At 32.3% G+C, this 16062-nt stretch overlaps 2 protein-coding genes across 5 annotated transcripts in view; one reads left to right on the top strand and one right to left on the bottom strand.

Annotated features, from left to right (window-relative positions):
* The window catches only part of LOC134728098 (uncharacterized), a 313423-nt gene that overhangs the window by 45689 nt on the left and 251672 nt on the right, over positions 1-16062 (bottom strand). Inside the window, exons 1-2 of one of the 4 annotated variants that reach the window (XM_063592512.1) lie at positions 11943-12064; positions 3011-3112 (exon numbers count right to left, since the gene is read on the bottom strand). The gene's annotated coding sequence lies outside the window, so the exon portion shown is untranslated. Of the gene's footprint in view, positions 1-3010; positions 3113-11942; positions 12065-16062 lie in introns of those variants that run through there. The other 3 variants (XM_063592513.1, XM_063592514.1, XM_063592515.1) reach the window with 3 other exon arrangements.
* Positions 12787-16062, top strand: part of LOC134681515 (uncharacterized) — a 32233-nt gene continuing 28957 nt past the window's right edge. Inside the window, exon 1 of the mRNA XM_063541153.1 lies at positions 12787-13135. Within this exon, the coding sequence (XP_063397223.1) occupies positions 12787-13135 (349 nt within the window). The remainder of the gene's footprint in view (positions 13136-16062) is intronic.

The following is a 16062-nucleotide window of genomic DNA, read 5'->3' as shown; positions in this document are numbered from 1 at the left end:
TATTTAATAATTCATTATCATATATCAAAAATCTATGTTTATTAATTGTTTCAAATTGTCAAAACTGATTTTGTTCTCGTAATTAATTCATTCAGAAGACATAAACTGCTGGTAAATAGGCCATCAGATATTATAGTCATCTTATTGTCGTCAATTTATCCCTATTTGCACCCATTGTATAAAAAAATTTAATCAACGTGTGGTTCATTCGATCTCAGTTCTTCATTGGTTAAAATATGATTATGACATCTTATTTTCTTGCTTTCCTCTGAATTTTCTATTGTGACAGTATGAAAAAAGGTGACCTGACATGCCTGATGACGTCCCATAGAAAGAAGGGAAAATTTTGCCTGCTTATTGTTTGAAAATTATCAGAGAAAATTAACAGATTTCACCACCAAATCTTGTGTAATACAATATTTATCTACTCTCAACATTTAAATTTTAAATATTTATAATGCTCGGCAAGCCTCGATCGCGTTTTAAATTTGAAAATTGAACTGTCTCTAGTTGATAAATATCGTATCACACTCCATGCAGTGCACACAAAATAAGAAGATTTGTTATAATTGTCAATGAGACAACTCTTAACAAGAGACCATATGACACAGAAATTAACAACAAAGGTCACTGTATAGCCGTCAACAATGAGTAAAACCCAGACAATTAAGATTTAAGTAAAACACACCACTGCCCCAGGTTAGGGGAGGGTTGTGATCCTTCTTACATGTTTACCGGTAAACACGCCACATTCTGTATGTATGTGTCTGTCACAAGTCAGGAGCCTGTAATTCAATGGTTGTCATTTGCTGATCAAGGTATCACATATTTGTTTTTAAACCATTTATATTTACCTTAATTAAGCTGTTAGTTTTCTCTATTAAATTGGTTTACATTTGTCATTTCAGGGCCTTTTATAGCTGACTTTGCGGTATGGGCTTTGCTCATTGTTAAAGGCCAAATGGTGACATATAGTTGTTAATTTTTGTGTCATGTGGTCTCTTGTGGAGAGTTGTCTCATTGGCATTGCATACCACATCTCTTTTTTATGTGCACATGTCCATAGGAGTTCAGTGTTGACAGGCAACTGATACAGTAGTTGAAATACTTAAAAGGACCACTCTGCACAAGGTACACATATATGTCTAAAATAATGGTAGTTTTAGAATAATTTGTGACTGCTTCACACAATACCCTTTAATTTATATCTCTGTGTTAATATTCATGTATTAAAAGATCAAATTGTCATTCTTTTTTTCTTTTTTTTTTTCTTTTTCTCTTTTTTTTTTCTTTCTTCTCTTTTTCAAATTGTCATTCATTAAGAGGCTGTCCAAGTAAATATCAGGCAAATCCTATGATATGTGTGGCACAACATAATTTCTTCCCCACTGAATTTTTGGTTTCAATGCAATGTTTATATCATACAAAGGATATATATATATTATATGTCAAAGATATTTTTGAATCAACAGTTAATGGCTCAGAAAATAATTTTAGAGAGTTCACTAAACTATGCAACCAAATTTTGTACAAAACGAAGAGTTATCTCCCCTTTTCAATGAATTTTCAGTGCTTTCTAAAAAAAAAATTTCTCTTTAAAATTAAAATTTGTTGCAGTTAATAAAAAAAAACAAAATTTAACTTTAAGAAAGAATGAATTTGTGATATGATATAGATGAAAAAATTAATAAAAGAAGAAGGAAAATTCCAATGGAAGACTTAATTATCAACTGAGATACATGTATATTTTTAGAAAGACAGTACATGTACTGGGCAATGTTTCAAAAACATATACATGTAAATAAATATTAAGAAATGTTTCATTCATCATTCAGTTCCCATGATTTCCATAGCCAGCAGTTTATTAACTTACTATTAAGTTTATTCATAACAATCATTGACTAGAATTTACTTACTTGTGATCTTCATGGTCTAATGTATTTTACTTGTTTTTCAAGTTAATAAAAAAATCTCTGAATTATATGCCTTTGATATGTCAATTAATCCTATATATTTAAAAAAAAAAAAACATTTACAAGCATCTTTATATGTTTCCTATCAAAATATCTACAAAATATTATCTCCAAATTCAACATAATTTACCAAACATAATAATTCCCTCAAAAGCAATCAATTCAATGACCACATAAAGTCTGACTAAGTTAATTAAATAACACAACACTGATCTGGACCAAGGAATATTATAAATTTATATCAACACATATATATATTTACAGGAATTTAAACATTTGTTTGGTTTTTAATGTGTAGCTTTTATATAGTTTTATTCACTGGTTTATAAAACAATAGAGTACTAACATGATTTAAATGAAACCCCAAACAAACCATCATATACATACATGTAGGTAGACATTATAATTGTGTGTATTTATCAATATTATTGTGATTTTTTAAAAAGTGCAAAAATGTGAGCTTTAAAATTTTCTAGGCAAAACTGTGAAACAGATGTATGGGTATTAGAATGCAAGGTTTGATTATTGTAATACTAATAACCCAGTTGCATTATTCGCATAAATAAAATCCTTACAATAATTTCTGAATACGTATACAGTAATCAAACTTGAGATTTTTAACATGTTTCTTTCTGCAACAAGGAATACACTCTTGAATTTTAAGTTTTAAAGAATTCTCAATATTTGTGCACAAAAATTGTATAGTTTATATAAGTTGACACAGGATTTAAGTTTTATAAATACAATTATGGTGACCTATAGTTGTGCCAATTTGGTCTTTTGTGGATAGTTGTCTCATTGGTAATCATACCACATCTTCTTTTTTATAAGAAGATGCGGTGTGAGTGCCAATGAGACAACTCTTCATCCAAATCACAATGTAATCCATTATATAGGTCAATGTACTGTCTTCAACACCAAACAGCCATATATAAAGGGCCCAAAAAAGGACTAGTGTAAAACCACTTTATCAACTTTGCATGTTTGACCGTCATGATTGTACAAATATAAACATGAATATTGTAAATTAGACTTACTATTGGTAGTGTAGCATTACTATATATATATACTCTGAGACTCAATATCCCTCCTCAGCTTAGGTACATTGTAAACATCCAATACATGGAAAACTACCATCACTGTCAACAAACAGAAAATATACTTTACACATTCAAATATAATAAAAACCAAGCAGGAAAATACATGTACCTTAGAGACAGGAAGCAGATTACTGTTGTACAGTCTACTTTTTATTTCACCTAAATACATGTACATGTTTTTATTTATTGACATGTACATGTATTAATATAATATGTATGTTTTTAAATAGTCATGCATTTCAAACTTTAATAGAGAGGGTAAAGTGGTAAATAGAATCTTCCCCATCATAAAGTTTGTCCAAGATGCATCAACATGCACACATAATCTTTTAACATGCTAGTAAAATAAACATCAGGAGGCTGTAATTTAGTGGTTGTTGTTTGTTTACGGGTTACAAATTTGTTTTTTGTTCATTTTTTAAAATGAATAAGGCAGTTAGTTTTCTCGTTTAAATTGTTTTACATTGGTTTCTTATTGACATTGTTTCTTATCGGGGCCTTTTATAGCTGACTATGCAGTCTGTGCTTTGCTCATTGTTGAAGGCAGTACCGTTACCTATAGTTGTTAATGTCTGTGTCATGTTGGTCTCTTGTGGACAGTTGTCTCATTGGCAATCATACCACATCTTCTTTTTTATATTTAATTTTGGATTGAATTATTTTAAATTTTTCATTTCGGGCCTTATTCGGCTGGCTATGTAGAGTGGGTTTTACTTATTGTTGATGACCTTCATAGATGACCTAAAGTTGTTAATTTCTATGTTCTTTTGTCTCTGAAGGAGAATTGTCTCATTGGTAATCATTTAACCTCCTTTTCTTGATTTTATATTTATAGTAAGCAAATTTGTCTTTTTAAAATATCAAAAATTATTTTCCAAAATCACCTTTTCTTAAGATAATAATAATTTTAATTAAAAGTGTTTGATGATTTATATTTGATTTATGGATTGTTGAAACATCACATGTTAACCCTCAATGAAAAGTACTGAAAAGCCATGCATCTAGTTTTGAGTAAGAGAAACATGAAATTTAACTGAACAAAAGTTGGCCAGCCAGTGCTTCAATCATTGTCAATAGAAAATGTGCACATTTATTTCATTTAAGTTAAAAAGAAACTAGAGGCTCTAAAGAGCCTGTGTCCCTTACCTAGGTATATGTGAATTAAACAAAGGACGAAAAATGGTTAAAAATTGACTATTGAAGGCCCTACTTTATAACCTATAATGGTTTACTTTTTAAATTGTTATTTGGATGGAGAGTTGTCTCATTGGCACTCACACCACATCTTCCTATATCTATATAAAGGGCAATAACTTCTAAAGGGGTCAACTGACCATTTTGGTCATGTTGACTTATTTGTAAATCTTACTTTGCTGAACATTATTGCTGTTTACAGTTTATCTCCATCTATAATAATATTCAAGATAATAACCAAAAACAGTAAAATTTCCTTAAAATTACCAATTTAGGGGCAGCAACCCAACAATGTGTTGTCTGATTCATCTGAAAATTTCAGGGCAGATATATATTGACCTGATAAACAATTTTACCCCATGTCAGATTTGCTCTAAATGCTTTGGTTTTTGAGTTATAAGCCAAAAACTGCATTTTACCCCTAGGTTCTATTTTTAGCCATGGTGGCCATCTTGGATGGTTGACCGGGTAAAAAAACACAAATTTTAAACTAGATACATCAATGATGATTGTGGCCAAGTTTGGTTTAATTTGGCCAAGTAGTTTCAGAGAAGAAGATTTTTGTAAAAGATGATGGATATTTACGAAAAATGGTTAAAAATTGACTATAAAGGGCAATAACTCCTAAAGGGGTCAACTGACCATTTTGGTCTTGTTGACTTATTTGTAAATCTTACTTTGCTGAACATTATTGCTGTTTACAGTTTATCTCCATCTATAATAATATTCAAGATAATAACCAAAAACAGTAAAATTTCCTTAAAATTACCAATTTAGGGGCAACAACCCAACAATGGGTTGTCTGATTCATCTGAAAATTTCAGGGCAGATAGATCTTGACCTGATAAACAATGTTACCCCATGTCTGATTTGCTCTAAATGCTTTGGTTTTTTAGTTATAAGCCAAAAACTGCATTTTACCCCTAAGTTCTATTTTTAGCCATGACGGCCATCTTGGATGGTTGACCGGGTAAAAAAACACAAACTTTAAACTAGATACATCAATGATGATTGTGGCCAAGTTTGGTTTAATTTGGCCAAGTAGTTTCAGAGAAGAAGATTTTTGTAAAAGATGATGGATATTTACGAAAAATGGTTAAAAGTTGACTATAAGGGGCAATAACTCCTAAAGGGGTCAAATGACCATTTTGGTCATGTTGACTTATTTGTAAATCTTACTTTGCTGAACATTATTGCTGTTTACAGTTTATCTCCATATATTATTATATTCAAGATAATAATCAAAAACAGTAAAATTTCCTTAAAATTACCAATTTAGGGGCAGCAACCAAACAATGTGTTGTCTGATTCATCTGAAAATTTTAGGGCAGATAGATCTTGATCTGATAAACAATTTTAACCATGTCAGATTTGCTCTAAATGCTTTGGTTTTTGAGTTATAAGTCAAAAACTGCATTTTACCCCTATGTTCTAATTTTAGCCATTGCGGCCATCTTGGATGGTTGACCGGGTAAAAAAACACAAACTTTAAACTAGATACATCAATGATGATTGTGGCCAAGTTTGGTTTAATTTGGCCAAGTAGTTTCAGAGAAGAAGATTTTTGTAAAAGTTAACGCTGGACGAAGGACGACGGACGACGGACGACAGACGCCAAGTGATGAGAAAAGCTCACTTGGCCCTTCGGGCCCGGTGAGCTAAAAAGAAGGAAATAATACATCAATAAATGTGTAACTACAGAAACAGTACAATTATCAATATAGTAGAGTTATTAGTTCTCATGTTACAATGTAATTATTTGTAGAAATATTTGCAAAAATATCCACAAGTTATTTCCCTTACAACATATTGGTACAACCAAACACAAAGAAATTATGTTCAACTAGGTTAGTATTATAATAAAACCAAGGGTTTGTTATGTATAGATAAAACTTATTATTAGAATTGGACCCATTGGAGAAAAACCTAACACTGTTTATTCTTCTGTCTTTTAATTGAAAGAGATACAGCATTGATGAGAAGCTTGCATAAATTTAACAATGGACATGTGTCTCTCCGGCACTGCCAGTGTGGGCATATGTGTCCCTCCAGCAGCAAGAGGGTTTAAACGTTTATTAAAGTCTGGTAAACAAAAAACTTTCAAGCAATCAAAAGACCTGCATTTATCCAAAATTAAATTATAATCTAGTAAATAATAGATAAGGCAAAACAAAAATATATGTCTGTTTCCTGCTGCCAAGGCAAATAAAACATGGTCGGTAGGTCGGATTTAATTTTTTTTGCACTCCCAGTCAGATTAATTTGCAGTCGGTTAAATGTCATGTTTGGTTAGGGTCCTGTACCCCAATTGATTAAATCCCTTTAAAGAAGCTTTTATTGAATAATCCTCCCAGTGCCGACATTTTTTAAACCTTAATTGTAGCACATTTGTGCTGGGAGCAGCCATTTTGATTGTTTGGGCATAGTAAGATACGGATCTGGAACGAAATTTTTCGGATTTGAATAAAAAGATCTAGGGTAGGGGGGTTTGAGTCAGGGTCGGTCGGGAAACAGGAAACAGACATATTTTCTTTTGGCCTAACAGTTTGTTTTTAAGACTGTTTAATTCATATCAAACAGTAGAATATAATGATCTGACATTGCTTTCATATAGCCTCAATGGTGGGCAATTGTATTTCCCATATTCATGAATAATCTAGAACAGGGCATGCACACAGTTTTTCATATACATGTATTTCCATCTTTAAATTAAAGCTTAAGTTAAAAATTAAACCAAATGGCAAATAACTTGATTAATCAAAGAGCTGAATAGCTCTGAGGGGAAAGACGGACCTTGTTTCTATTTAATTATGTTTTTGGAAAAGGGGGGGGGGGGGTATCTTTTGATAGTTTTCATATGAAGAATGAAAAAGAGAACAGCTAGAACATGTAGAAAGGTTGACAATATTGAAATCAATTGTTGTTTATGTAATTTCATTTCCTTAGTTTAGGATTCAATTTGGACCAATGGAAGAGATCTGCATCTTCTAAATCTAAACATTTGATTAAAGTTGATAGCTAATTATCTAAAACTCAACTGAATTCTGTCATTTCACAACAACTACAATATTTTTTGAAATCTTGATTGTGTACCACTGAACTGCAGGCTAGGGCCATTTTCCATTTTTTGTGACAGTACTCTTGGATTTTAAAGTTTTTTCTTTAGAAAGTGTGGACTGAATAATCTATTCAGTTTTAAATTTCCATTGTTAAAGTTCTGAGTTACAACTCTCATCACAGGGAAACAGGTACTAATAAAAAAACAATATGAGTGATGTAAACTGTGTGAAGCTTGTTTTCAAATCTTAATTTTGAAATAATTGTAAATAATAAATATGTTTAAAATACAAAATGCTAATATTTTTTTTTTTTTTTTACCATTACAATGATTATGTAGGTACACAAAAATTTAGTTTTAATAGAAGACTACTAATCCAATGAAATGTCACATTTGAAGTGTTTAAATACATTAACTTTTATTTTAGTGGATAATTACTCATCAATTGAGGTGCTCCTGAATTGGAGGAAGATTCTCAGAATGTTTACAGAAACTAGAGGCTCTAAAGAGCCTGTGTCGCTCACCTTGGTATATGTGAATATTAAACAAAGGAAGCAGATGAATTCATGACAAAATTGTGTTTTGTTGATGGTGATGTGTTTTTAAATCTTACTTTACTAAACAGTCTTGCTGCTTACAATTATCTCTATCTATAATGAAATTGGCCCAGTAGTATCAGTGGAAATGTTAATTAAAAATTTACAAATTTTATGAAAATTGATAAAAATTGACTATAAAGGACAATAACTCCTTAGGGGGTCAATTGACCATTTCGGTCATGTTGACTTATTTATAGATCCTACTTTGCTGAACATTATTGCTGTTTACAGTTTATCTTTATCTATAATAATATTCAAGATAATAACCAAAAACAGCAAAATTTCCTTAAAATTATCGATTCACGGGCAGCAACCCAACAACAGGTTGTCAGATTCATCTTCCAATTACAGGGCATATAGATATTGATCTGATAAACAAATTCACCCCAAGTCAGATTGCTCTAAATGCTTTGGTTTTGAGTTATAAGCCAAAAACTGCATTTTCCCCCTATGTTCTATTTTTAGCCTTTGTGGCCATCTTGGTTGGTTGACCTGGTCACGCCACACATTTTTTAAACTAGATACCCCAAAGATGATTGTTGCCAAGTTTGGATTAATTTAGCCAAGTAGTTTCAGAGGAGAAGATTTTTGTAAAGATAACTAAGATTTACGAAAAAATGGTTAAAAATTGACTATAAAGGGCAATTACTCCTAAACGGGTCAACTGACCATTTCGATCATGTTGACTTATTTGTAGATAATACTTTGTTGAACATTATTGCTGTTTACAGTTTATCTCTATCTATAATAATATTCAAGATAAAAACCAAAAACAGCAAAATTTCCTTAAAATTACCAATTCAGGAGCAGCAACCCAACAACCAATTGACTGATTCATCTGAAAATTTCAGGGCAGATAGATCTTGACCTGATAAACATTTTTATCTCATGTCAGATTTCCTCAAAAGGTTTTGGTTTTTGAGTTATAAGCCAAAAACTGCATTTTACCCCTATGTTCTATTTTTAGCCGTGGCGGCCATCTTGGTTGGTTGACCAGGTCACGCCACACATTTTTAAAACTAAATACCCCAAAGATGATTGTGGCCAAGTTTGGATTAACTTGGCCAAGTAGTTTCAGAGGAGAAGATTTTTGTAAAAGATTACTTTAATTTACGAAAAATGGTTAAAAATTTACTATAAAGGGCAATAACTCCTAAACGGGTCAACTGACCATTTTGGTCATGTTGACTTATTTGTAGATCTTACTTTGCTGAACATTATTGCTGTTTACAGTTTATCTCTATCTATAATAATATTCAAGATAAAAACCAAAAACAGCAAAATTTCCTGAAAATTACCAATTCAGGGGCAGCAACCCAACAACCGATTGACCGATTTATCTGAAAATTTCAGGGCAGATAGATCTTGACCTAATAAACATATTTACCCCCATGTCAGATTTGCTCTTAATGCTTTGGTTTTTGAGTTATAAGCCAAAAACTGCATTTTACCCCTATGTTCTATTTTTAGCCCTGGCGGCCATCTTGGTTGGTTGACCGGGTCACGCCACACATTTTTTGAACTAGATACCCCAATGATGATTGTGGCCAAGTTTGGTTTGATTTGGCCCAGTAGTTTCAGAGAGAAGATTTTTGTAAAAGTTAACAACGACGACGGACGACGGACACCGGACGCAAAGTGATGGGAAAAGCTCACTTGGCCCTTCGGGCCAGGTGAGCTAAAAAAGTGGTCTCACTAATTAGCGACAAGAAGAATATTTTTTTCTTGTCGCTAAATAGTCTTCTTGACCCTTCGTGTCGCTTTTTGACGCTTCTTGTCTCTAATTAGTGAGACCCGAAAAAAGTAATAAAATCTTTTCTTTCCCCTGTCTCATGTAAACCCACGATCTTTGTTTATTTTGAAAGTTGTTGACCTACAAATTAAAGTATTGCATGTTGATGTTTAAATCATCTACAGTAAACAATATTACATTTATGTTATAATAGATTTAACAAATACGAATTTGTAATTAGTGCATGATCTCTAAGAATGATTTAAATAACCAGTGAACTGGTGAAGGATATCCCTGCTTCTTCCAAGAATGACGTCACTATAAAATACAATGTAGGTTGGATATATTTAGAATATCTCGTCATACTAATTTTTCCGGATTGTAAAATAAACGTAAATAGTGTAAAGGAGAGTTCAAGATACGATAATTTCGTTAGAAACAGAGGGGAAATGTGTAAAAAAGTGTTTAAAGTCAAACTATTCATTTCTGAGTCTCCTTCTCTTCAATCTAAGTAAGATTTGTTGGGGGGTTTTCCACACTATAACATGTATAAAAACAAAATGAATGATGTGAGGGAGTGTCACTCTGCTATGGGATTGACGGCTTGAAGCCGTCTTTCCCCAAAAATTAATGGAAATGTATCATCACGTGCACCCTTTTCTTGGTTGAATTTTCTATTTGATAGTCAAAAATTAATTTCAATTTTCATCGAGATATGTATGAATGTGTCAATAGACTTCATGTACACAATGCTTCACTTGCACTATCATTGAAATTGGGGTAAAAAATCTAAGGGACATTTAAATTAGAAAGATCATGTCATAGGGAACAAAATTGTGTACTAAGTTTTAAATTGATTAAACTCCAACTTCATTAAAAATTTAAAAATGACCTTAACCAAAAACTTCAACCTGAAAAGGGACAGATGGACTGACGAAGGAACAAATCAACGAAAGAACGCACAGATTAGAGAACATATCGTTGTGTCATATGTTTTCGTATCAACCACATTTTGTCGGTTTCGACTGCATATAATTAGAAGAACAACACCATTTCTTGACAAATTTAAAACATTCAACTTCGCTTTTTAAAGACGTTAGAACAAATTTAGTAAAAGGTATACTAGAATAGTTGTGGAAAAAAATTCTGAAGGGTTAAAATAAAGTCCAGATATGTTTTTGGCCTACATGTATAAGACACCCGATCTTCAAAACATGTGACTGTCATGTATTTTTTTGGCTGTTTTAATTACAAACCAGCGAGTTAAAATTAACAGGGTTCTTATATTAAATGTTTGTTCAAAATCTAATTATTTAATATTTTATTGACATTTTTTTGTATACATCCTAAATATGTGCAATTTCCGAATATGAAACGCCAACCTACAACTATTTACTAGTAATTTTCAGTTCTGAAAAGTAGTAAATAACTTTATTTTATGATTCAAGCGATCACCAGAACCACAACTTTAGAAAATATTGATTTCCTGATTTTATAGTTATTTCCTGTCTGTGTACTGATCCAATTTTTATTTCCTACAAAAACATGTGACGCCTTTTTTACATACAAAAATCGCAAAGTAATCGGAAATAGTTAAAAAAAATAGATACCTAAAATCAATCTATAGGACACGCTTTTTCAATTTCTGTAATCACCGGAATAAAAGCTCATCAGTGAAAACCATAAGCAGTAAAAATTATTATTAGTACGAAAACACATTACAGGATGAAATTGCCCTCTACCACTGTCAATGTATATTTGTTCCACCTAACAGAAGTTCCAGTGGAAACTTTATTATAAACAATGTCATAATACCTGTACCTGTTGGAACAAATATTCTATACTATTTATTCCGTTAGGAACATCTACTGTAATATTTATTCCTGTGGAAATAATATTCCAGAATAGTTTTACCATTTGGAACTTATATAATGAAGGAACTTCTATTCCGTGACACCACAGTAGGTGCAGAATAAAACATTGTACCTGAGACTACTATAACACAGACTGGTCAGTACAGGAAGTGACCAATCTCTGTGTTATAGTAGTCTCAGATTGTACCTATCAGAAATAGTTGACTAACTTGACTTTAAGTCAGACATAAATACACGTGTTTGGAAGGTAAAAAAGACAAGGGTTTATTGTCTAGTGTAGTATGTGCCTTCTTGTAATTTTCACCATATTGAAGTTAGGAAGTATTATATATACAGTTATAGATGTAGATGTGTTTGTAGATGTAGATGCCTATCCATAATTGATCATCACCACTGAAGACAGATCTAGTACCTGTGTACAGCAGACAAATATGTTCGAACAGTGAGCTAATCTACAGCTTATTAGTCAGCACAACTTCACCTATTTCTCCATTTCAATCTCATTACCCGCCAAAATGTCATGTAGTGAAGTTTCTAATTTTAGAGAAACTTCGGATATTTCCGGTTTATCACAAAGATTTTTGCATTCAGAAACTGGAGGAATTTCCAAGGTCTTGTGCCTTATGTTTAGAGTTGTTGTGAATTTTGTGATCAATCATATAACATAAAATTTATGGGAAGAGAAAATAAAATACGTCTAGGATGTGAAGCAACACATAGTCAAAATTCTGAAAATTTACATTTGAATATTGAAAAAGAAGGTTAATTCACCTCGTCCAACTTCAATCTGTGTAGACAAAAGCATTTCTGATAAATCTAAAGAAAATCAAGATAAGGATAATGAAAAAAGTGTGTTGAAACAGAAAGAATTGCGCCAATTAGAACTAAAATTAAAGAAAAAAGAAGAAAGTCTGATTCAGAAATTAAAAGAGTTGTCAGTGAATGAAAAACTTAAAGAGAAAACCAACTTGACTTCTTGATTATCTTCACCAACTTGAAGCACGGAATATAGACTTAGAACAAACCATAAAAACGATGAATAGGAAAATTATTATATTGGAGGAAAATCAAAATGGGACAAAACTTATCTTTCCAAAGTAAAAACATTGACAAAACTTTACAAGGAAATATTTTTTTATGGAAAACAAGCCTTAGTGTCCAACCGACATAATGGAACAATTAAATCATGAAAATAGAGAGAATGATAAAAAGAAAGAACTTAATATTTTAACTTTTAATTGTAAAAATATGCAAACATGTGGTATGTTTTTTATGAACTTTTTAAATCAACAGATATATTTTTAATTGAAGAACATTGGCTGTTTAATTTTCAACTGAATTTACTTAATGAACTCAATCAAAATATCTGTGGAATTGAAAAAGAGGTCGATGATAAAGATACAATAAATCCAACCAATTTACCTCGTGGTTATGGGGGAACAGGATATTTATGGAAGAAAGATCTCGACAATTTTATTAATCCATTAGATATTGGAAATGATAGAATTTGCTGTGTTGAACTTTTAGGATCTTCAAAGCTACTCCTAGTATCTGTTTATTTACCATGTAAAGGAACACCATTTGACTCATTAGAATTTTATAACTGTATAGATCAACTACATGAAATTGTTTAAAGTTTAATATAGCGACTCTCACTCTTTTATAATTGGTGGCAATTTTAACGAAAATATTTAAAGTAAAATTGATACGAGAAGAAACAAATATTTAGTAGACTTTTTGAATGAAAATAGTTTATATACTGAAGAAAATGGTATTACTTTTGTAAATTGTAGTGGTAAAGGAACTTCAACTGTTGACTTTTTACTTTTTAAACAAGATTTTAAAGAGAATGTGATCAGTCAGGAATCAATGGACAATGTGGCTACTAAAGCCTGGAGGTTTTTATCAACACTGTTCTAAACATCACCAATATTTGACTGAATGTTCTTCAAATTACGGTCCACTTTTTTAGTCAATTTATCGATGCTCTGAGCTAATTGTTGTTGTGAATCTATCTTCATTTTATTCACTTGGAATGCATCATCCTCAAAATTTTCACTATTTGTCTCTTGGATCTCCCGTGTATTACGGGTATATATGCACATCCTGACCAAACAGTGCTTTGTCATTGATTTGTTGGAACTTAATTCGTTTCAATGCCTCATCTATTCGTATAGGTCGAAATGATGCTGCTTCACTTCGTGCATGCCTGTCCACAGCATGGCACAATGTCGTGATTAGTTTAATAATTTTGACAAACTCTTCTGGCAACTCTGCAAATGCTTTGTCTGCCAAACGCAAAAGACGCTGTGCCCAATCTTCTTGGTCTTCTTCAGGAGATTGTCGTGCACTTTGGAAGTGGATTCTTAATGTCTCTGTAATTTTTTTAAAAATTAAATCTCTTTTCCATACATTTCACCAGTTCAGCATATGATATGTCCTCTTTACGGCGCACACACCCCTAGCAAAATCTTGCTACATTCCCTGTTACTGCCCAACACAGATGTGCCCGTTAATCTTGTTCACTTAGCCCTGCCACATCTGCATACATTTCAAACTTGCCCAAAAAAGATACTCAATCATCTTCCTTGTCTGTGACATCATACTTAAAAGAAAGATTTCAACGGGATAGTAGAAGCCTTATTTGTCACAACTGATCAATATTGGCTGCTGTTCTTGGCGCAAATGTTTGGCTTGGATATTGACTGTCTAAATTATAATCCTGGTACCTTTGATAACAATCTATTCCATAACCAGATTGTTGTTGAAAGGTTTTCATTGTTGTAATGATTGGTTGTGCATTGTAAGTACCTGTTGGTCTCCGAGTACTCCATACTGTGCTTGTCATTCCTGCTATATTTAGTGCTGAAAACACATTACTACCTGCTGAAACTGAACCTGACAACATGTAATTTGTAGTTGTGGTGTAAACTGGTGGGTGCGACAGGGCGCATTACTGACTGTCTTACTTAACGCTTTCTCTTTGCAATTCCTCTGCTTACTGTTGTTGGTCGGAATGACAATGTTGGTTTACTATCATGTATGTTCACTGGACTTGAGTAACTTCTCGGAGCCACTTGTTCAGATTTTGGAACACTATCCAGAACATTGCCCGCTGCAACGAGTTTTTGCACAAGATCAAAGTTTATCTTCTCCTTTAGATATTATTGACGCAGCTGTTTTTGTAGATATTGAGAACTAAATGCCTTTGGAGGTATCAAGGACTAACTTTTGTTGCAAAATCATACAATTAATCACATCTATCCTTTATTCATGAATTCCACACATTAATATCCTGTTAAACTGTCGATATCATTTGTACGCGCTAACAAACTATTTCCTTCTGCATTATCGCTTTGCCAAGCTTTTCACAACACTTAAACCCAGCTCGCAGTCGCCATTTGATGTATATTCAAGCTTACTTACCAATTATGCTGTGATCGGCAAGGCTTAGATTCTAGGTTTCATTATTGTCACTCGGTATTCACTCTCAAATAGTCTCTGCAATATTCTCTGTAACACACGTCTGCAACTGTCTTTCACTCGAGGACGATTACTCCGCACGCACACTTGCTTCTGCTTGGCCTCTCTGGTTCTCGCGTCCCAGTCCATACTCGTCAGGTCTAGTTTATGTAACCTTACCACAGACTTATCTAAATGGAAATGTATGTGCCTCATGATTTATTATGTCTTTGTTACACTCTTTCAATAAAAATAAGTTTTTGGCTACACCATTTTCATCAAAATACATTTCTTGAGTCCGTATATTGAGATGCAGGAATAACAAACTTTCGATAAATACAAGATCAGTGAAAATAAACATAGCCTATCTAAATTAAGACGTTTGAAATTAAATGTATCCAAATTTCAATTGTTAGAGTAACGTGATAACTTTCGTCTGAAAAGTTCTAGTTTTTTTTTCGTCATGTTTTGCAACGATGATTTTGCACCAAAAGAAAGAATAAGTTTTCACGGAAACTTTTGTATCTTAAACTTTCACATGTTTGATAGCTCTTTTATACAATTTCGCTTTATTGTGATTTCCACGGAGTTCAGTATTTTTGTGATTTTACTTTTTGTTATGCATCAAAATTGGAATTACAGTTGAAAAGTTACCGTCGTATATTCAATAAAACGTTGCCTGCATGTCAATAATTATCTTGATATACGGGTTTTTATACCTTTTCTTCCTGTCTTAATAGTTTTCCTTTCATTATTTGAACTTCGCATTTAAGGCTAAATGGGGATGTAAATAAATTTTCAATTTGTTATTGATGAACGTAATGAACATTAATGATGTGTCTGTTCTAATGTTATTCTACATTTATCATGTTGCTAATTCCACCTTGCTTTTGTAAAGCATAACATTTTGTGAAGATCTATCCTTGATGAAATAGATGTTTTTAGGAAAATCTGAACTTCTTATTTTGTTTACGCGAAATAAGAGGATCATTAAAAAGTATAGAAAGATGTGCCTTGGCTCACAACGAACAAGAAGCTATAAAGGGCCCCAAAAATTACTATTGTAAATC

The sequence above is a fragment of the Mytilus trossulus genome, chromosome 8 (genome assembly GCF_036588685.1).
Source record: "Mytilus trossulus isolate FHL-02 chromosome 8, PNRI_Mtr1.1.1.hap1, whole genome shotgun sequence".
NCBI lineage: Eukaryota > Metazoa > Mollusca > Bivalvia > Mytilida > Mytilidae > Mytilus > Mytilus trossulus.
This window is presented reverse-complemented; position numbering and strand designations above follow the sequence as displayed.